The 23,221-nt window shown below is 49.9% G+C and overlaps 1 protein-coding gene across 4 annotated transcripts in view; it reads left to right on the top strand.

The window, feature by feature from the left end:
• Window positions 1-23,221, top strand: part of AGAP1 (ArfGAP with GTPase domain, ankyrin repeat and PH domain 1) — a 543,380-nt gene that overhangs the window by 199,351 nt on the left and 320,808 nt on the right. For all 4 annotated transcript variants that reach the window (XM_068544179.1, XM_068544178.1, XM_068544180.1 and 1 more), the window contains exons 4-5: window positions 15,703-15,788; window positions 19,944-20,085. In XM_068544179.1, coding sequence (XP_068400280.1) covers window positions 15,703-15,788; window positions 19,944-20,085 — 228 coding nt within the window. The remainder of the gene's footprint in view (window positions 1-15,702; window positions 15,789-19,943; window positions 20,086-23,221) is intronic.

The following is a 23,221-nucleotide window of genomic DNA, read 5'->3' as shown; positions in this document are numbered from 1 at the left end:
ATTAGAACAAGGAGATTATGTTTTTCGCATTGACAAAATTGGCAGGACAAAATGTATTTTTGAATTGGTTGTTTGGGACTCAGAACACATTGTCCCGTATTGTTATAATGCATTCACCGGGAAACTGAGGGCCTGCTGAGAGCTGGGCATGGCACCTGTGGTCAGTGTGTGTGTCCCAGAGGGGAGAAGAAGCTTCTGGATGAATAACTGTAATTCACGGTGGTGATTTACACCTGGTCAGCTGAGCAGCTTTGCATGCTGGCTTCTGCCGGGAAGTGTTCCTGGGCTCCCAGGGTAGCCCACACATGCTCCTTCACGTCATTTGACTGACAGAGACCCCAAAATAGTAGCGTGCATGCTGGGAACACAACCGTGTCTTTCCTAAGACACCTCAGGGCAAAACCATTTCTTTAATAGGAAAAAGGAGACTGGGGTCTAGAATGTTTCACCTTTGAAATTAGAAATTATTTTTTCTAGAGAAATTTTAAGTCCCAAGATGTTTTTTTAGACCTTTAAGTGCACGACTTAACTGCAAATTAGAAAACAGTCCTTGGATCTGTCAAAGCTGAATTGCCACCAGGTGTTTTCTCCTTGGTCCGTTGCTACATCTGCCCATGACCTTGCGCCCTGACTTTGTCGTCTTGCGGGCAGCGGCTCTGGATCCAGGGAACCAAGTGGCCGCTGACCAGTCCATCATTCACCCAGGCAGCTGCCTGCTCTGATCTGGTTCATGTTCATTGTCGTAGTGTAGAATCCCTTGGTTGCAAGGGAGAGATGACCAGCTTCACTGCACTTCAGTAGAAAGGGGGAATTTATTAACTTAGGTACCTGGAGCAGCTCCGGGGATGGGTGTACAGCTTGAGAAAGCCCCTAATCACCTGATCCACGTGAGCTAGTGAGGAACCTGCCTCTCCCGTTGCTTGGGTCTCCCCACTTGGCGGCAGGCAGTTCTGGTGGCCTCATGACTGCACGGTCTTCAAAACTCACATCTCATGGGGAGGAAGAGTTGGATGTTTTTCTCAATAGCTCCAGGGGAAGACTTAGAGACACCTCTGAATGGCATTGCTTGAGTCGCAGACTCTGAGTTTTAACCAGTGGGAGGCTTTGTAATGGCAGATCTCTTCCCTGATGAACAAACCTGTTCCACTCAGTTTACCCAGTGGGAACAGGGTGCCCCGGAGACCAGAAGGGCCAGGTCCTGTTTGCTCTCACCTCTGTGCTTCCTTTCTCAAATCTCTGCCTTTTACAAGCTCATTTCTCTCCCGCCCTCCCACCCCATTTTATTGGTCCCAGGGAAGGGCGAGATCAGAGACTCATAACCAGTCCTTGACCGAGGCAGTCTGACCACAGGTGGAGGAGGTTCTCTGTGGAAGTTTGTGCAGAAAGGAAGAAATGCCGGCTGAGGCCAGCCTCGGGGCGGGCGGGCGGAGGAGAAAGAAAGGAGGGCAGGCAGCACCGTCAGATGCGGCGCAGTGGGTCAGGGGGACAGGCTTACGTTCCAGAGGGGGACGGGTACGGACGTGACAGCGTGGAGCCCACCTTCCAGTCACGGCTGGTGCGAGACGGGATTGCCGTGGAAAGGAGACGTACCTCCTGTAGGATGACGCTGTGAGATCACGCTTGCTGGACGTTAGAACTCTTAAGGGCAGACTTTCGCTGGGGCCATGGTCAACTCCCAGGGCCAGGACGTGGAGATAAGGCAACAGAAGGTAAAATACCAGTAGCAAAATAGGCCAAGTGCCAAAAAAAGAACTACATGAGGAGGGTGTGTAGTGTGACGAAGGTGCCCGCAGACGCTCCCCTCCACGTCACCTCCTCATGCAGGACTCAGGGACCCCCAGCCTGAGAGCTGGGGCATCGTGGGCACAAGACCTGAGGGGCTGGGACAGGCCCCCGTGTGCGTGCATGCCACGTACGGTTGCCGGCTATCTACAAAAGGTGACAGTTCGACGTGACTGAAATGGTTTGACGGAATCAATTCTTTGATGATTGACCCAGGCCAGAAGTGGAAACCGCGTGCAACTCACAGTGTAGTCTTTTACCCATCGTAGGTGGCTTCCTGGATGTCCTGTGTTGGGAAGGATTGTGAGGCAGGATCTTGGGTCAGGAAGAATTCTGAGTGTAGCAGATGGTCACCCCCGTCTTGTGTCTGGAAGCCGCTCGGTTCTGTCCGTGTGGCCAGCACGCCATCCTTTTCTGAGCCCCATTTCTTACCGTTTTGCTTCTTTTACAAAATGGCAACACCACAAACAAAAGAAGAACGCAGCATGGCTCTTTGAGGGCCACTTGGGTGGGACAGTATGTTGAAAGTGTGGAGGGTGTGTGTGGAGGGGGTGGGGCTTGGTGACAGAAACCAGGGGGCAGTGTGTCCTCGACTCCTTCCACGCAGCAGAGGGGAGCGGGTGAGGCTGAAGCAAGAGGGAGGTGTGTGCAGGGACTGCCAGTTACACGGGGTGTGACCACGTGATCTCCGGGTGGACCGGGCTGCCAGCGCGTGCATCTCCCATCGCCCTCGTGCGTAGAAGGATTCTGAAGGGAGTTGGGGGCTGGACCCCTGGGATCCCGGTGGTCATTACACAGGCGCGGGCTTTGGAGAGGGACACAGCAGGGCAGATGGGAGGAGTCCTCAGACAACCTCTGGGCCTTGGAGCTAACACATAACGGTGGGAATGAGCCGCGGGGACCACTTACCACTGGACCCTCTGCTGCCCCATCAGGAGGGGCGGCAGCTTATTAGTCCCACGAAGCACTGGCTGTAGGATGGGCCCTGGCCGGCCTTCCGATTCGGGCAGGAGCCGGGCAGCACAGGTGCCAGCTGAGTGTGTCCCAGGGTGCAGGTGCAGGGGCTTCCTGGGCTGGGCTGGTTCCGAATCTGCCTGAGAGGGAGAGACAGGCGCGCGCACACACACACACACACACACACACACACTCTCACACACACACACACACACTCACACACACACACACTCACACCCCCACACCCCACCCCAGGGCAGTCTGTCTCCTGCCAGCCCTGGACGGTGGGCTTTGCTCCAGGTCTTGGTGGTGTCCAGCTCACAGGGTGCTGGCCTTCTCAGAGACCACATCACCCTCTAGGATGGGCACAGTGACCTGGAGACAGAGCCCGCTGGAATCCTGCTGTTAAAGTCCTGACACTGTTTCCATGGGAATGAGACAGTTACAGAGGGTGATCCTCCACCTCTCCCCCCACCCCCGGAAATGGAAGAGGACAGTCCAAACGATAAGTGATGTGTCCCCAACTTCCCTGGGGGCGCAGTGGTTAAGAATCCGCCTGCCAGTGCAGGGGACACGGGTTCGAGCCCTGGTCCGGGAAGATCCCACATGCTGCAGAGCAACTAAGCCCGTGCACCACAACTACTGAGCCTGCGCTCTAGAGCCTGCGAGCCACAACTACTGAGCCCACGTGCCACAACTACTGAAGCCTGCACGCCTAGAGCCCGTGCTCCGCAACAAGAGAAGCCACCACAATGAAAAGCCCGCGCGCGCACCGCAACGAAGAGCAGCCCCCACTCGCCACAACTAGAGAAAGCCCGCATGCAGCAACGAAGACCCAACACAGCCCAAAATAAATTTAAAAAAAAAAAAAAAGTGACGCGTCCCCAGAAGGAATACCAAAGGGGAGACGGCTCTCCCATAGCCGTCACCCCCTCCCTGTACTGTTGCTGCTTGTGAGCTGAGAAGGATTGTTGCATTTTTAAAGACCTGTAAAAATAAATAAACAAAAACAACCCCCCCGCCCCGACCCCGAAACAAGGCAACTGCCCGCAAGGCCACTATCTGGTGGCCCTTTGCGGTAATGGTTTGTGACCCTGCTCTGCAGTGTCAACACATCAGGTATTAAAATGCAGAGGATTTCTGGCTTTCTCCATAGGGTCTAATCTCACAACCACCATCCTGTTTTAGTTTCTTGAAACAAACACCTGATTTATATTCAGAGAATTGTGTGTGTGAACAGACAGTCCTAAAGCCAGTACTTTCACGTGTCCAATTCTTGAATTGCATATTCAAAAACAAAGTTGACGACGACGGTTTTTTTTAATAACAAGTTATTTTCACATGGGAAACACTAGTTGACAGCAATGAAATCTGAGGGACTAAGAGACCATCTGCCCGTGTGCTGGTAGCTGAGCAACCCACCAAGGTACTGTTGGGTGCCGGCCAGCTCACCTCCACACCCACTTTTCTGAGGCTGCTTGCTGCCCCTGGACTTGTCCCAGGCCATGGCTGGTGGGATTTGGCCTCATTTAAAGACACCAGGTGAGCAGCTGGGCTCTTTCTCCTGAATCTGCAGTACTTTTTGTAATTCATCCTTTTTCACGCTGAAAATAAATGTGCAGAATACTAAAAATAAAACAAACAAATAGCCTTAAGTACATTTCCCCCCCAGGGAAACAAGTATATGTGCACGACTAATATTCCATTTACCGCCAAACTATTTCAGAGACGGTAGTAGATGCTGGAATGTTCACGTACAGCCACCACAGTGGGTACTGGAACATTTCCAACAAACAGCTTACTTCTCTGGTCACACAGGCATACCTCATTTTATTGGCACTTCCCAGATATTGCAATTTTTTTTTTTTTTTAAACAAATGTTAGCTTTGTGGCAACCCCGTATCGAGTGAGTCTGTCGGCGCCATTTTTCCCAACAGCACTTGCTCACTTCACGTCTCTGTGTTACGTTTGGATAATGCTTGACATATTTCAGACTCTCTACCGGCAGAAAGGTTATGACTTGATGAAGGCTCAGATGATGGTCAGCACTTTTTAGCAGTATTTTGAAATTAAGGTATGTACGTTGTTTTTTAGACATAATGCTGCTTAATAGATTATTACAGTATAGTATAAACATAACTTATATGCACTGGGAACCCCCAACGTTCCCGTGACTCGTCTTATTGTGATATTCGCTTTATTGCGGTGGTCTGGAACTGAACCCACAGTAGCTCCGAGGTGTGCCTGTATATTAGATTTCATAGGGAGGGGCCCATCGTTATGTGGCTATTTCCTCCTTCAGGGGGCTGACTGAAAACCATGCCCCCTGCCCCATCCGCTCGGTGGGTTCCCAGTCGGTTCCAGGGGGCACAGGCTGTGTCTGTTCCTGGTGCCCAGTCCCCTCCCATACCCCACCCAGCTGGCTCTCCGGGTCAGTTCCCGTTTCCTCCCGCTGCCCTTGACAGTCAGAGATTCTGTCTTGTTCACTCTGTTCCCGGCACCAGCACTGTGCTTATTATTGGCCCATAACGGGCTTTGCTAAATGCTTGCTGAGTGGTGGTTCTGAAGACCAAGGTTTTATTGCCCCAGTGTAGGGAGCTAACAGAGAAATGGGGAACGGCAAACACAGGGGGAGAACCCTTGCCAAATACTAATAAGAGCCAGACTGTGTCACAGGTGGAGTGCAAATCAGATATATTCCCCTGTGTTCCTCTATCGCTTGCTTGCATGGAAGTCCCCGTCTGAGATTAGAAACACACCGTACACTTGGATAAAATATTGAGACGGATACTGGGACTCACAAAATCTCCCTGGGGCAGTATGAGTAGCACCATCCAAAACTTGCTATCTCATGAGCTGTTTTGACTTGGGAAAAATAATTGTTACCTTAGGTCTTCCAGAGTGCCTGGAATTGTGACAGAGTGTCAAGGAGAATCCTGGTTTTCATATGGGAATTTGAGCGTGAGACACACACCTTGCTTTCATTCTCTGCTTGCTGTGGTCTGGGTTCTTCCTTGTCCTTGAATTTCACTTTGAGACTCTCCCTCAATGTGCAAGTCCCCAGACAAAGTCGTCAGTGTAACATAGCAGAGCTTAGTTGGTGTTCAGGAGACACAGGTAGTGTTTCGGGAGCCTGACAGCTGACACAGATCAGCTCCCGCTCCCCTTCGCTGTGGCTACAGAGGCAGGTGGTGGTGTCCGTTGAGTTTTCACATAAGGAAGCTGAGGCACCAGCCACTACTGAAGCCGCACAAGGTCACCCAGCTCAGAGGCCGGCCCTTGGCGGGCGGCTTCAAGCCAGTTCCTCTGCACTGCACTCCCCCTGCCTGGATACACACACTCTGCTGTCCTGAAAGGGCCACAGCCCACCTGACGGCTCAGCATCCACATTCAGGGGCCTCAGCAGGACCTCGGGTCACCAGGTCTCCTGCGTGCTGGGCCGTGCCGGCCCCTGCAGGCTGCCTGTCCCTTGGAACAGCTGCTGAGTTATTGGGGAAAGTACTGAGTTCGGTGGAGGACAGTATGTGAACTTTGGGGGTGGGGGGCAGGGTGGGTCCTAACTTCCAAAGACAGCTTTGCAGGAAAGTCTGAGTGTGTGGAGCCAGGGCAGCCTAAACGGGCCTGGGGCTCTGAGCCCAAGGGAACAGGCTGCGGTCCCAGGCACCAGCCATCGTACCTGGAGCGTGAGCTGCATCACACCTAGAGTGTGAGCTGAGGACAGTGAAGTCCAGGCTTCCCTTTCCAGAGAGCATCCCCTGTCCACCACGGAGCCCGTGGACATCTTCACAAGAAAAGGGATGCTTTGGGCTCCAGGACCTGCCTGCCTTCTGGGGTTGCTGATATCGCAGGGCGTGTTTTATTCTTTGCAGTATCTGAGGTTCTGCCGCCGTGATTACAGAGAACATTTTGTTGGGATAATCCTATTTTACAGCCATTTTAGTGTTTTTTTGCAGGGGAAAAGCTAATAAAACTTTATGAAAGTGGAATTGGGCCTGTCCCTGGACGTTGATGATTGGAGATTGGTCCAGGTCAACCAGCCTACACCTTCCCAGGGTTTCTGTGTTTTATTTTAGTCGTGAGAAGATAGCACTTGGAAGAGAGAACTCTTAATGGGTTTCATGTGTTAAGCTGCTAATTTACCTTTTTCTCAAAGTTCTTGGAAGTTAAGATGTAAGGAAATTGAATTTAACTATTGGGCAACAAACCACTTCCCCAGACATTAATTTTCCAGTTTCTTTTTTGAGCAGCAATACCATTTTTACAAAATGTTTTAAGTAGATCTCTGATAACATCATGGTGTTCTGTTAATAAAACTTGTACAAGTTCTAGTTTATAAATTTCTGACTCATTGCTTATCAGAGACAGCAATAAAGCTATTTTCTGAACACAGAATAGGGCTTAAGGGGCTCCTGTTTCAGTTTTATATCTGCCTTTTCATCCAATTAATTTTTGATTTTATTTGCTTGATGTCAAGAAAACCTGAGCTACACAAGTGACACTGAAATATATATATATATATAAATGTATGTATACATATTCACCTTATTTGCCATTTCAAGGTACTCTTCCATTAAATACATCCAGAAGTGTTGAAGTAGTAGGAATAGTAGGACTCTTGAAATTCCAGGTTGAATCTATAAAAGCAAGGACTCTCATTCCATAGAAGTGTTCAGGTAGGAGTCCCCCTGGACCATGGTCAGCACTGAATGCACTGTGGCATCGCCAAGAGCCAGCTGGTTAACTATTTGCTTGTTGTTGCTTAAATTACTTGCATCGCACAAAAAACTGTCACCGCATGTGTGCCCGGCTTGTCCCTCACGGAAGGTGGGACATGTCCCAAAGCAGGTTGCTTGCTTGTCTTCATGATTTTCAGGCACAAACAAATGCAGGATGAGATTTTTTAAAGGCCAGGGCGAGGCCGCAACTTTCCCAGTATCCCAGCAGGTGGGTTCTGCCTTTGCCCAGGTTGCCTGATGCAGCCAGAGCCACCATCTTGGTCTCTGGGTTCGTGTGTAACACACTTGCCAGTGCAGGTTGGTTGTCATTGTGACAACCGTTTCAAAACCAGTTGTACATATGTAAAAAATGCTTATTACATTGGCCATTTTCCAAACCCCTGAAGTGGCTCTGGAGAGTGCTCCTGGGGGTGCACCTTGAACCCTGCTGCGGGATAAGGGCCCCCATCTTGGCTGGCATGGCAGCTTTTCACCAGGGCCTTGGTTGCCCCATCCTTAAAGTGACGTTGAGAGTCTGTCTTTTTCTCTTGGAAGATCATGTGCTGTTTTGATCTGCAGGTTCATATCTTTTTGCATTTCAAGAAAATTCCTCTGTATTTTATCTCTGAATAGTCTTTGCGCTCTTTTGTTGGGGATTTGTCGTCAGAGGTGCCATTTATCCTCTTGTTAGTTTCATTTGTCTTCCTGTCAATTAACTTCTGTCTTTTTCATCTTCACGGGGTTTATTTATTTCAAGCCCTTCCTCCATGTCAGAATTTCAGCTTTGAGCTGTGTTTCTTCTCTCCCTTACTTTTTCACATTGTGTTCGTTCCAAAATGTTGGTTTGGTCCTCAGTTCTAGAGGTTTCCATTTCTTCCCTCATTGTTTCGGTTTCTTCTCCCTGGAGTCCTTGTCTTGTTAAATGTCTGTTTGTAAGTGGCATTAGGGAGGGAAGTGATCAGAAGGGATTTCCTTCTGCTTTTTGAGTTTTGTTTTCTCCACCACTGGCTCTTTGGGTTTTGCAGGCTCCCTTGCAACCCGCCTCCCCTTTTATTTTGGCTGCGCTGCTCGGCTTTCAGGATTTCAGTTCTCCGACCAGGGATTGAACCCCAGGCCGTGGCAGTGAAAGCCAGGAGTCCTAACCACTAGGCCACCAGGGAACTCCTGCAATCCCTCCCGGTTTTTTTCCCCTTGCCCTATCTTTGCATGATAGTCTTACCATTTCTTTAGCTTTTTCCTCCCCTTTGCTGAGATTGGCGCTGTCTTGACTGTAGTCAAGTGCAGGGATACATGCACTGCTCAGGCCGTTCACATAGGCTGGCCACTCGTCCTGGGTCAGGTATGGGGTGTGGGGAGCCCCCTGCCATCTGGTTTCCTGTGGCAGGACACAGGCTAGAGGAGACATCCCTGGCCCAGAGGGATGGCCCAGTCTGCCCGAGTTCCCATTTCCCAGACCTCCGTCACACCCCCGGTCCCCTGCAGGGAAGCTCTGGGCACAGAAGGCTGAGGCTGGATGTTACTTTCCCTGAGAATCGCAGTGTAACATGAGTCCCTTTGTCCTCTGAGGGCATCGCCTCCAGACAGAGGTGAGCTGCCGTGACACACAGGGCGCTGCTCTCCGTAGGAATTTGCTGGATGCCCTGCACCGGGTCCCCTGCCTCCGCGGGGGCTGGGAGGGGGTTGTGTTATACTGTCACTCCCTGCGGGGGCCCCTCCTTGCAGTCTGGGTATCGCGGGCACTTTGCCTGCAGAGAGCCCTCGCGGCTGCTCATTTGGGAACCTCCTAACCGTCAGGGGACAGGACACAAAGGCCCCTTCCTGAGCTTCCCTCCTCCCTTGGGGATCAGGAGCCGCTCTCCACCCAGCTCTGGAGTCCTCCTTTTTATTCTTAAGGCCAGTGTTTTCGAGGTTGGTTATGTAAAGCTTTGCTTCTTTTCTTGGTGGATGGTGAACCTTTTATGTGGCTTTTACTCCCCCCCCCCCCCATTTTATTAGAAATGGAAGGAAGGGAATTTGGTTATAGCAAAGTTCAAATCTTTCATCTTACCCTGGAACTTTGACTTCTGTCTCAGTCTTCCTTCTTTATTTTACTCAGGTCTGGGTGAAATGAAGTTGTTAAAGACTGTGGCCTGTGTGTTAAATCCCATTTCACCTCACGTCATAAGCGTGAGCATTTCACCCGTGAACTTACCAATCACCGCACATTAATTAGATCCTTAGCGTTAGTACATTTTTATAGTAGTCCCTGCCCTCCCCTTTTTTAAACAGTGTAAGTTTTTTAAAACTTGGCAGGTGAAGTGAAGTCTGATTTGGTTAAATTTTGTGAACGGATATGTAACCAATAAAACTTTTCTTCCCCAGTGTAAAAATAATATGGCATCCAAAATCCCTTTTAAATGTCATGATGCGAAACTTCTCCAAAACCTCAGTAATAGGTACTTGACTTCAGTATTTTGATCAAAGTTAAAAGAGCAAAATTAATTTTAAAGCCTTTCTGGCACATGCATGATCAAATTTTTCATATTCCCCCAGGGAGAAATGAAAAGATTCATAGTTGTCTCCAGTGTAGTCCTCTCATCCCGCCAATCCTAAATAATTAGGGAACAGCAACATTTACAAATATTTGTTCTGGGGCTAAGTAAGAAGAAAATTTTAGGCAAATGTTACAAATGCCAAGAATCTCTAAACCATTCCTCTGGGAAAATCAGGTGCTCCTGAGCTGGGGCCTCATGAGAGTGACAAGATGTGAGGCCAGCTTGCAGCTATGGGGAGGGTCTTAGCGGCTTGACTTTGTCTGCTCAGAGGCTGGAATAATGCCCCTCCTCTTTCTTATGGAAAAGGGAAATAGCGTGCTCCACAAATGCAGTTTTAAACTCAAGAATGATACTCATCCTTTGCTTATGCGTGGAAAAGTAAAGATGGAAATCAACAGGAAAAAAACATGAAACATGTTACCAAGTCTAACCTCGTACTGCTCACCACACAACAGGCCAGTAATCGAGAGATGAGTGGCTGGGGCAAGGAAGAGCGACTTTATTCAGAAAGCCAGCAAACCGAGAAGATGGTGGACTCGGGTCCCAAAGAACCATCTTGCCTGAGTTAGAATTCAGGCTCCTTTTATACTAGAAGGGGAGGGAGTAAAGTCAAACACTTACTGGTTCCCATCAGCCTCCGGAGGGGATGTGTTCACTTCTTCCTTCCTGCAGTCATTCACAGGTGGGCCTGGTCAGGATGTTTTCCTGTGAGCTAAACAAAGGTATTTTAGCTTAATGCTCATTACCTGGGAGGCAGGGTTCCCAGCGCTGAGCCATTACGTATCATTTAAGCTTCTAGGCAACATCCCTTCAATGATTAACTTGTAATAGAATACAACAGGTTCTTCCCTATTACACACAGTGATAGGCAGGTCTAGTTCTTTTTAGTTTCCTAAGCACAGGGATGATTATCATTTGGAGCTGAAGACAGTTCCCTTCCAGAGCTGTGAGTGGAGCGAGGAAAAGACATCCTCAGCCCCACTGCCCTGCATTCTCAGTGTCGCCCTGTGGGTGCTGGGAAATTACACAAAAGGTTCCAAGCTCATGTGTGGACACTGTGTGCCATGAACTGTCTCAGCAGAAATCCACAGGGAAGAGGGCAGAGGTGAGAATCAGTCAGCACTTCTGGGTTTGGGTCTCCTGCCTGCTGGCTAGGGGTGGGGGGGGGTTTGGTCAGTGTCTGAACTTCTCTTCCACCCCAGTTAGACGTGGATGTTGATGATGATATTTGTATTTCAGGATGCTGTGAGGAATAATGGACATGATGTGGGAAGAGAAGTGCTTTGTAAAGTATTAGAAGGCTTGCTGTTGCTTGGAGAGCTGTTAATGATACGTGAATATCTTTTAGTCCAGTTAGCCAGAAAGAACAGAAATGTCAAACATCTGTTGCAGTGTTTACTCCCAACAAGATTTTTTTTTTTTTTTTTTTTTTTTTTTTGGAGAATAGGAAAATTCGGTTTTCTTTTTTTCCCCCTTAAAGCAGAGATGTCAACCCAGGTGAGATGGTTATACCTCTCTCAGTGTAGACAGCCCTTATATTTAATAGGGCTCCACTGTAGCTCCATCCTACCTAGCTTGAGTTTAAAGAGTAGAAGGAACCTGGTTGTTTTTACCTATGCCAGCATCCCAAATTCAAAACTGGTTCCCCCAGCATGAGATCAGGACTCAGGGGAGTGACCTTGAAACCTTGATAGTGATTGGTTACCAGTGGATTGTAAGGGGCCCCCTTGAGTCTTTTTTCAAGATAGTAAAGAAACAAAACAACTGACCTTTTCTTCTGGTGTGCTATTCACAACACATCCAGAATCCCTGTTCTTGATAGGTATATTCAGGTCCATCTTTTACTCATTTTTGGAAGAAATTAAGACCTTGACTCGCTTAAGAAGTCAAGCTCAAGGGCAAACAACGTTTCCCAGGGCAGTTTTCTGGAAACTCTGAAAACTAGACTTTGGGTGAACCAGAAATTTAATAAATTGCATGTGAGGTTGAGTTCAGACAAGAAGAATGTCCCCTCTGTGTGCTCAAACGAGATGCAAACACTTCTTCTACTGTCCAGCGAAACTCAGTTAAGAACATCAAAGCCCAGAGGTGAACTTGGTTCTGCTCACCTGTCTCTACCTGTTGGCTGCATACTTAATGTGGTGCTGTCTACCTCTGCTGACCTCACGGCATCTTTGGAAGGAACAGACTTAAGTGCAGGAGGGACCTCCGTTTTCCCTTCTCATGGAGATGTCACCACAGGTACAGAGCCCTTGTACCTCTGTATACTCGGTGGGCAGGCAGCTGTGTGTGGGACACTGCACACATATGCACAAGTGGGCTGAGCCAAGGGCATGTTGATGGTTCCCAATACAGGGGTCAGATTTGGGTACACTTTCTAAAAGTAAAACTATCCCTCAGGTAATTTAATGTTACGTAATAGTATTTGGCAGTCAGAGACCGTTGACGATTATTCGTGTAACAAGTTTATAGCATGGGCCGCAGGCCAGGCTGTGCATTAAATGCTAGGAATACAAAGCTCGGTAAAACAGACCTGCTAGCCCTCTGTATCCACAGATTTGTTCAGCCACGGATCTGAAACACTCAAAAAAAAAAAAAAAATTACAGGAAGTTTCAAAAAGCAAAACTTGAATTTGTCTCATGCTGGCAGCTATTTACGTAACATTTATGTTGAACTTAACAGCTATTTACACCGTACGAGATACCATAAGTAATCGGGAGATGATTTAAAGTATACGGGAGGATGTGTGTAGGTTATGTGAAAATACTGCGCCATTTTATATAAGGGATTTTGGAACTAGTCTCCTGTGGAGTCTGAGGGATGACTGTAATTGGAAATAGGATTATAAAATAGGCATTTAAAAATCTGCATTAGAAATGAAGTTGGATGTAGAGTTTGGTAGTGTGCTCTAATATTTCGGTAGGAAAAGATCTAATGGCTGGGATGGATGGCGGGTTTGAATTTCAGATAATGAGAGAGGTGGCCCCTGGTGAGTGTAGACCAGCTTGGTACCTCCCACACCTTCATCCCAAGGCTTTTTCCCTTTGTGTCTCTAAAGTGAACTGTAGAAAACGGATTTTAAAGTCTAATTTTATTTACCTGCTGGGCTGCGTTTCTCCAGTACCCAGTGGTCTATGTTCCCGTTGAGCCTGCTGACAATCTATCTGCAGTAGGAGTTTATTTTTTATATATAACTTTATTAATCATAGTCTTACTTTTTCACAATCTGGGTGCTTAAACACCTGGCTGAATTTTATCTAATCAAACCTTTGGGTTCATGGCAAATGCATTTGAGTGTTTCATTTTTGTTTCCTGATGTATGTATAACACCAGAGAAAACACAGAAGTCCATTGCAAATGTCTAATATTTGCAGTTGTAAACTATTGAAGAGACATACTAATTACATATCTTAGGGGGGAAATGAAAAGTGATTTTAGAATTGGAAGGGGCCTTAAGGATGGAGGAGAGAATCACCCCTCCTTTTAGAGCTGATGAAAATTAGATCCAGAGGCCTCTGCTTGAGGTTACAAAGCAGAGGCGCAGAAAGAACTCTGTGCAAACCTTTCTTAACTTTAATATTGTGATTAAACTATCTGGACACATAACTTGGGATCGTGACTCTACAAAAATATGTGAAAGAAAATGAATGAACGAATAGATGTGAAATTCATCCAACAAGCACTTACCCTGTAGGACACAGGAGGGTATAGAGACCCAGGGGAGGAGCAGGGCCATCAGCGGGCGTCATCCCGGGAGAGCTGGGTGGTGACGCCCACCGGGTGCCTGCTCCCCAGGGAGATGGTGGGAGGCGGCTGGCAGCGGAGGGGTGCTGGTACTGCGGGAGCTCCCCTCCTGCTCTGGAGACCACGCGGATTAGTGAGGAATTGGCCGTGTGAGACCAGCGTTCCCAGGGCAGCTGTGAAGGCTCGTGGAGGTCGAACCTGAGTTCATCAGACCAGGGCTGGCCTCCGTGCGCTCAGATGCTGGGGGTCAGGGCTCGTTTGGGGAGCTGCGGGGCGCAGGGACCGTGAATCGCTGCGGATCCTCCTACAGCTAGAAGCGCAGGTGCAGAGCGGGCCTCAGCCCGTCTGGTCCAGCGCGCATGCGCTGTTACCCCCCCAAACCCCCACCCGCCACCCGCCACCCGCCACCCCCTGGCCATCAGATGTGCTTCCTTCCGTCCGTTCCCCGCGGACTCTGCCCTCCTTTTTCGGTGTCGGCGGTGAGGGGGATCAAAGTGAGAGTTCATCCGTTTTAAAGTTGGGAAGTTTTCTTCGGTTTTTGAAGTTTTGCTCTTTAAGCACGTGCATCTTGCCTGTCGCGGGGTTCCCCGGGGGGGCGGGGTGCGGGGCGGGAGCGGCCATGTGCGCATGCGTGCCCTCTTGCAGAGGCGACCTCCTCACCGGCCGCGCCAGCCTCACGTGGCAGAAGCCCACCTGCAGACACTTCTTAGGGGTGGGGTGAGGTGGGGTGGTTTGGGACGGGGAGTCTAGTTTCTGCTTCTCGGGCGCTGGGATGGCCCAAGCCCCGGACTCTGGGAGGGAAGGTCCGCGTCGTCGAGGGGCCACTGTGGCGGAGAGCCAGGTGTGACTCCGGGGGGGGCGGGGGGCCGACACCCAGCCTCTGGGGCCGGTGGGGAAGCGCCACCAGCGAGGTTCGCGGGCTTGCAGTTATTCGGGGTTAGCTGGTGATTCTGGAAGGCCTCCGTGCCGAGGAGCTGAAATGAGAGCCGGTGCTGGGGTGTTCCTCTCGAGACCACGAGTTCCGAAGCCCAGTGAGGGGTGACTGGGGCAGGCTCAGAGCCCGGAGCGTGGGAGGGTCGTTTGTCTCTGGAGGTGGCAGAGGGCGTGGCAGAGGGACCCAGAAGTGGAAGTATTTCCCGCTGCCCAGGGGAGGCCTGGCAGTCCGATCCGGGGCGCTGAGGGGAGATGCTTGAGGCACCTGGGCGTGGGGGGGGGGGGTCAGCCCCTGCCGCCTTCACGTGGCCACCCCCATTCCCCCAGCGTTCCGGCGGCGCCCCTGGTGGTCTCTCGCTAACCCAGCGTGGTCTCTAACGCTCTCCGTCCGCCAGCTGCGCTGCTGTGTCCCCACCTGTGCGGAGCTGCCATCCAGTAGTTTGTGTCTAACCCGTGTGTAGTAGTTGAGCACCCTTCCCTTACCTGTGAACTGTGAACACGGAAACACCATCCCCATGCTGTTCTATGTTTTCCTTCCAAGAACTGGGTTTCTCTTGAGGAGAATACAGATTCTCAGCCCTTGAATTTGTCAACGTGCTGGAGACCAGGCCCCTGTGCAGCAGATACAATTCGTTTCGGTTTTGTGAACCCAACGAGAGAACAATTTCCGTGCTCTCTGTTTCTGGACTCGGTATCAGCGTGTTCCCAGGGAGAGAGAATTCCTGAATTTACACACAAAGCCTGCATTAAAATCCCACCCTTCTGAGCCACGAGTGATCCTGGCATTGCATGCAGGCTGTGTATTCTAACTAGAAAGGAACACGGGTTCTTAAGGATGGATATTTGAATCTGAGTTCAGTAGTTCTTTTAAAGTCCAGGGGTCCCTGGAGGCAGAGCCGCAGCCCACTCCTAAACACTCAGGGCTGCCCCCAGGGCCACAGCCTAGGGTGTATTTTTCCACAAGCGAAGCCCACGTCTGTTTGCCCTCCCCTCGCTGTGTCTTTCCCGCGTAACAAGATTTTTTGTGTGTGTATGGCAGGTGGCAGATTCAAGAAAGAGATTGTTGTTGACGGACAGAGCTATCTGCTGCTGATCAGAGATGAAGGGGGCCCTCCAGAGGCACAGGTGAGTACTGCGCGCACACTGGTGACCAGCTTTCACCTGTGCCTCCTTGGTAAGGGTCTGACTCCACAGGTGCTTCTAAGGAGTCGGTCAGGTGCGTACAAGGAAAGGTGAGAGAGAGGCCCCATGAAAATTCTTTCTGTGCCTGAGGTTTTTCTCATCCCCGAGAGACTAATTCTGGTGTTCCTTCAGACAGAAACCTAGAGGGAAGTTTGGGCTGTGTGGCTGATTTTCACTTTGCGTTTTTTAAGAAGGAAGGAAGAGCAGAATCTGCGCTGATGTGTCAACTCAGCTGAATTGACATCTGGAAGTGTCTATAGTCCTTTTTTTTCTCCTTTTACCCTGTAAGTGTTTGATCTCTAGAGCAGTACAGTCATTTAGAAAGTTGGGTGGGATTTGGAAATCTGAGCACTCCCGCCAGGCTGCCCACCAAGCTTCTCGGCCCGGATCATTCTCCGCCGCAAACCAGGATGCAGCACGGTGTGATTTCTTTGAAAGTTCCTTGAAAAATGGGTGTTGTGGAGAAAAAACAACAGCATGAGTGTGGAAAACCTCTTTCTTTGGTTTACTTACTCTCCAGTTCATTACTGTACTATATAATTTACTAGCTGAACACTTTGAAGGAACCAAGGGCTAGTAATAGTCAAGACCCATTAATGCGAACTCAATATTAAAAATTTTCTCTGACGTTCTTTCTTGAACTTACCCTTTGGTGAAAGTGCGACACAGGATTATTGGTGATTTAAGTGAACAATGTTGAATATGGCGGTTGTTAAAGTTCTAGAACTCCATACACTGAGGTGTATGCGGCTCTACAGAAAGATGGCGTGGATTTACCGTGTTTCAGTGAGTCTAAAATGCCACTGATTATAAGTTATACCGGTATTTAAAAGAAAAATACTGTCAAACTGTGAAACAAAGCAGTCCATAAGGTATGTTCTGATAGCAAAGACGTTAAAGTGTGGAAAAGATTTTTTTTAGCTTCGCTGAAACAGCATAGTCGATGATAAGAGTAAGGAAACGCTGAAGGCATGTTAAACATGAAAAAAAGTAGGTTACGAAGCTGTGGGAGCTCGGGTTCAGCGCACGTCTGTTACTTTATACTTAAGCAGGACAGGGTGTGATATCTGACACGGTCCTAGAAGGTTCATGATGGCGCTAAAAGCTAAATCACTTTTTCTCAGTTGTCCTTTGCCCGTGGGACGTCTGTCCTGCTATCACAAGGGTTCCCTCCGAGGCAGCTGGAGATAGGAGAATGAAGTAGGTAAAGTGTGGGTGTCACCTGGGGTGATTTTCCGCTTTTCTAGCTCATACATGTTTTGGAGTGACCAGGGGCAATCTCACACTTAGAGAGCACACCTTAGCTCTGACATAAAGGATCGAAGAAGAAAGCTGGGAGAAGTACAGAAGCGCATGTTGGAGCTGGTGTAGCGGCTTCAGAGGCGCTGCTGCCCAGGGATGCTGCCAGGGGTGGATGCTGGGGGGCGCACAGGGCTGCAGAGACACGGCGCTTCCCCTGACGCCCGTCGTGGAGCAGTGAACTCGCTGCCCTGGGCCAGAGTTTAACCGCAGTGAGACCAGTCTCCCAAGGAGCCCCAGGCCCACGCTGGAGAGGGAACACCAGCCCGAGGAATTAGGGGTTCAGAGCACTGCCCCACCCTGAAGGTTTCATCAGCCACGATTGCTATTGGGGTTGCCTTTTTAACGAAAGTATTTTGGGGGGGTGGTTCTCTTATTACAAAGCTCAGGCCCAGTGTTTCCCACATCCCCAGACGGTGACATTGAAAATCCCAGGGGTTTTTCTCTCCAGTGGTATGTACTCTCTGAGAAGCATCTTTCCTCTCGGAAGCATGTGTTCCTATGGGATACATCTTTTCCGTAGCTTCAGATGCTTAGGACATGTGATGTCATTCGAGGCAGTAACATTTTCCTTCCTTTTAGTCCCTGATTAATTAAAGAATTGCTTTTAAGAATAAAACAAAAAAACTTAGGCCTGTGAGCAATAGTGGAACCCTTCTTGTGAGTTCCTTCTCGTGCCTGAAAAGCACACGTATTGTGAATCGGTTACACTGGGTGAGCCCCCTGCCCCCCGACCTGCCCTGAGTGGTGCAGCTCGTTTAATCCTCGAGGTGACCCTGGGGGACGATGCTCTGAGCGTGCCCGTCACCAAGGACGCTGACGCCCGGAGATCTCATGACGTCAGGGCACAGGCCGAGGTGGCCGGCCCACACCTCCCCCACCCCCCGCCGGAGGTAGAACTAGGGCCCCCAGGAGGTCTCTGTCTTGGCCTCTGGCCGTGAGTTTCCCTGAGGACCAGTCCCTTATTCTAGCACATACTTCCTGCAGAAGCATCATTAGGCTAGAAGCTTCCCCTGGTCAAAGTACAGATTTCTGCTTTGAGGGGATGTCAAGACGGAACCTTTCAAAACTAGGCCGAGTGTACTCGGACATTCAAGGAAAAGAACTGTTTTCAAGTCACCACTCCTAGGCACGTGTGAGCGTGATGTTTGTTTCCACTATTGCAGATCATGTCATATAGTCTGCGAAGTTAGTGACGGCTTCATGAGTGAAGTTGCAGGATTTTGTGGCTACTAGTGTCCTACTAGGTAGTGTGAAAACTCTGCCAGTTAACTGGTCTTTTGGGGTTTTTTTTTTGCAGTTGGTGGGGAAGCCGCTGGGGTGGATGGGGGACATCTATGGAGTGTCCACTGCTCACTAGGCCCTGGGGCTCTCAGGATGCACCCTTGAGAGGATGCGACCTGGTTTGCATTTCCTCTGCACGGAGGGTCAGGTGGTTGTCAGTCTTGGGAGGTGCGGGCTGGTCCCAGGGACCACAAGCATTCGTAAGGTGCTCGTGGGCATGGGAAAGCTGACTTCTCCCCGATTCTTGGGAAGAGAAAGGAAAACACGTCTCAAGGTAGAGAACGGGAGAAGGAGATGCCGTGTCAGCCTGAGTCCTGGCCCCTCAGGAGGCATCAGCCAGTCCCAAGGCTACTGGCCCCAAGTTCTCTTTCTCATTTAATTTCATATTTATCATTTGAACTTCAGGTTTATTTACGTCTTGTTGTGTAAAATCTCCATTTGTAACTGAATACACTTTTCATTTATATGTGGAAGTCGGAGCTTAACCCACTAAAAATTTCACCGAACATATTAGAGCGGATGCCTTGACCATCAGAACTTATGTGGGAGCTGCAGCTTCTTTTAGAGAAAGCATGTGGGACATTTTTTTTTTTTTTTTTCCCATTTTCACTTGGGTCTTTCATCAAAGAGAAGGGTCTCTGGCGCTAGTCTCTTCCTCGGCGCCACCTCTGTGACCCTGGGAGCCCTGGGAAGCTCCTGCGCTTCCAGGACCCTCTCCTCTCTGGGCTCCAGCTGTACAAGATGGTTATGGGTGTTCCACGAGATAACGTGTGCTTGAGGGTGTGGTCATTTGCCAGAGAGAGGATCTGATGTGAGTTCAGCTGGATGCAAGTAAAGTGAGAATAAAATGACAAGAGTCAGGCTGTTGTGGGGTTTTCATTTTTTTCCTCTGAGTTTTGCTCATTTTGTTCATTGGTTTTGTTCATTTCTCTGGCAGTGAGTCATAATTTCCTTGAAGGGTGCTGGAATTAATCAGTGGCGGCTGATCTTTACAACATGAAGGCCTCTTGTGTTGACGGAGTAGTTGGCCCCTGGAGGTGGAGGATTTCCGAGCCGTGGGCACCCAGAGGAAGAGCCCCATCTCAGGGGTCCAGCACGGCTTCCTGGGCGGCCTCTGTGGGGGTTTAGGGTGAAACAGGAAGCTGCAGGGTCGCCCTCCGTGCTTGTCTCCAGGTCGGCTCTGCCGTGCGTGGGGTTTGCCTCCTACTGGCCGAGGCGGGCCAGAGGGTAGACACTCCCATGGGGAAGAATGTCTGGTGTTATTTGGGAGACAGCGTGGCCTGGGTGGGAGGGGGCTGAGGGCCCATCGCAGGCGTGTTGTGCGAGGGTGAGCAGGGCGTTCGTGGCGCCCCAGCGATGCCCTACAACGGACGTTGGACGCGGCCTGGCTGGAGTGGGTGTCTGCCGGCCTTCCGTCCTGTGCTCACGAAGGTGACCTGATGCTGTTCCTTCCCTTTCTCTCTGTGAGCTCCTCACCCAGTTCCTCCTGCTCACCTGCCCTTCTTTTCTCCCCAGTTTGCCATGTGGGTGGACGCTGTTATATTTGTCTTCAGCTTGGAGGATGAGATAAGTTTCCAGACGGTCTACCACTACTACAGCCGGATGGCCAACTACCGGAACACGAGTGAGATTCCGCTGGTCCTGGTGGGAACCCAGGGTGAGTGGTGCCCGAGGGCGGCTTGTGCTGCTAGGGCTCCAGCCGTTGAGCAGTAGGTGATTCCTGGCCTGTATTTTCAGAGTGGAGGGGCTTGGAAGTGGTTTAAAGAAGCAGTGATTTCCTGCTGAAGGCTCCCTTTTTACAGTGAGTGTCCATGAAACTGAAACTGTCACATTTCCTGATTTGATTCAGTGGAGAAATCACTTGGCAACTTCAAAACAAAACACCCCCCCCACACCCCCAAGTGCTTTAAGTTCTATATTAGGATATCTTAATTCTCTGTTACAAAATAATACATAAGCGCCCTAAAAGGTTATTTATGTTAACCTTTGCACCTTTAATACTGATTTCTGATATAATGCAGAGTTCTGTTTTTATTCGGCTCTATTTCTTAATGTCTTATGATCTGTATCTCATTCTTAGCAGATCCCTTAGAAAGCATAGAATCTTAACCACGTGGGTAGGTTTTGTGTTTTTTTCTAGGTCACTTAAAACTTGGTCTTTTAGTAAAGTGACATCACTTACTATGCCCTTGATCATAGATTCGTTGATGTGCTGGTACCTGCCATTGGGGACTTAACTAAGGGGTCGTACGGAATGTTTTTAAAAGTCAGATGAAGGTTAACTTTAAAACTGCTTTGTCGGAAAAATGGGGAACTTAAAAAATATAATCATGTCAAGAAACACTGGATTTTCCTTTCATTTTTTGGTGCAGGTTCTGTTTTTGTTAATTCCTTTAGAATGAGCACATCTGGTCTGCCCTTGCATGCCCTGATGTAAGACTTCTCCAAATAAGAAACCAGCTGTGTCGAACAAGCAGGAACAATTAGCTGTGTGCGTGGCACCAGATCTAATATAACTGAGAGCTCTGGCGGGGTAATCCGCTGCCTTGGCAGGATAAGCCTGAATCGTGGAGTGTGTGTGTGTGTTGGGAGAAAAAAGTTTGGAATAAACTAAAGTCATCTGCTCAGGGTGCTAGATGTAAACTGTGAGAGTTGGGTTTTCATGGAGAGAACTTCATTGCCAAACGCGCCCCCCCCCCTTTTTTTTTTTCGGCTGCGTTGGGTCTTTGTTGCTGCACGTGGGCTTTCTCTAGTTGCAGTGAGCGGGGGCTACTCTTCGTTGCGGTGTGCGGGCTTCTCACTGCGTGGCTTCTCTCGTTGCGGAGCACGGGCTCTAGGCGCGCAGGCTCAGTAGCTGTGGCACGCGGGCTCAGTAGTTGTGGCTCATGGGCTCTAGAGCGCAGGCTCAGCAGTTATGATGCATGGGCTTAGTTGCTCCACGGCATGTGGGATCTTCCCGGCCCGGGGCTCAAACCCGTGTCCCCTGCATTGGCAGGCGGATTCTTAACCACTGCGCCACCAGGGAAGTCCCGCCTCCCCTTTTTTTTTTTTTTTTTTTTTTTTTATAGCATATATGTCGTGGTCAGCAGTCTCACACCTGAAACCTTCAGAGCAGAGGTGGATTTAGACCAACATGGGACCTGGGAGGTTTTTTACGCCCAAAGTGCCCTCTAGTGGTCACCGGGAGACAAGGCGCGCCAGTAAACAGCCCTTGGTTCTTGTTCGGACGTACAGAATTGGCATATTTGAGTTGGCCTCCTGAAAATTCTTAATACGTAATACTTTAGAGTGGGCAGCTCATCTGAAGCAGACCTTGCTTCAAGCTGCCTTGAAATCGACATGGAGGCAGTTAATTTCCAGTAAGCGCCTCTTCCTGCAGGCCTACCGAGGGCATTTCTGAGCCGGAGCGGGGTCTGTATGGGCAGCTCCTTACCAGCCGCCTGGGTTCAGGGGATCTGTGTTCAGGATGCAGAATGCCTTTCTGCGGTGGACTCACCGGGATAAAGGGCAGGTAGGTTTTCAATCCAGGCCAGAAAGGCAATTTGATCAGTTTGTCGTCTTTCCTACACAGCCGTGTTTTGGGTAGTAGGGGTGGCGAGTCTGGGGTCCCTGCAAACCCCGCATCACTCCCTCCAGGCTGCTGTTGACCTTGACGCTACCAGGCCTTGAAGGGAGGAAATCCCGTAAGGCAGTGGGGGCATCCGTGGGCACAGCAGTGTCGAGTTCGTGGTTGCTTTTGTTCCTGATATTTCCACATGTGGCCAGCTTTCCTGAGGTCCTGCTGGGACTGCAGATGCGTATCTCTCCCTGTTCCTGACCTTGGAGATAAGTGCAGCCTCTCTGTGTCTCCCGCCCCAGCTGAAGGAAGGCACATCTTCACCTCCCACCGGGATGGTGGATGGTCTGTGTCTCAGGGAGGCCTGGGGATGGCTCCACAGAGGCTCTGGGGAAGCCCTGATGTGGAGAAACCGACCGCCTTTTATTCTCTCTAGTTTTATAAGCGTCTGTCGGTTGAGGGCCATGTACCTGCAAGGTACACCTGGGAGCTTGCACCCAGCGAGCACCTGGGAGCACTGATGGAGGGCTTGTTCACTGTCCCCTCATATTCATTTGTGAGACCTGTTTGGACTTCAGCAAAGCCATGTCCCAAAGGAGCAGGACGGGAATGTTATCAATTAGGGACAGTCCTCACCTGAGGGCTCCTCTTGGTCATCAACCAGACCTCTAATTCCCAGAGCACCCTAGAAGCCCCCATGGCAGGAAGGTGGAGTGAGTGTGGGCTTCTGGAAGGTTCCACCCTTAGGTACCATCAGCTCCTTTCGCTTTCTGTGAAGCCACGCTTGTCCCGCTCCTGTACAGGCTGCATGGGGTGCCAGAGACAACGGGTGAGGGGATCTCAGATTTCCCTCCCAGCTGGTTGCAGCTGGTGGCCTCGAGGTAGGAGATTACGGGATGGAGAAGATGAAGAAGAGTTAAGATAATTCCTGAAGGATACGTGGGGTGTGGGGCCCTACCCAGAGGTGGGAGGACGTGTTCTCTGCCGGGTACCGTCGGGGAGCTGGAGGATGCTTCCAGGAGGACGAGGTGATGGTGTGATGTCCTTAAACCTCTGTTTTAAAGACTTGAAGATCACATTGATTTGAGGGCGAAGCCCGAGCTGTAAAAAGATGCAGAGTCACAAGAGGAATGAAGAGTAAGACTAGAAGAGCATTCAAGTGTAGGGTCTGTTTCTGACACGTGACAACGTTATCTTGGAAGGAAGCTGAGATGGGACAGAAATGAGTGGGCACCCA

Source organism: Eschrichtius robustus, chromosome 5 (genome assembly GCF_028021215.1).
Source record: "Eschrichtius robustus isolate mEscRob2 chromosome 5, mEscRob2.pri, whole genome shotgun sequence".
Lineage (NCBI taxonomy): Eukaryota > Metazoa > Chordata > Mammalia > Artiodactyla > Eschrichtiidae > Eschrichtius > Eschrichtius robustus.
The sequence above is the reverse complement of the archived record's forward strand: the minus strand, read 5'-3'. Positions and strand labels throughout refer to the sequence as shown.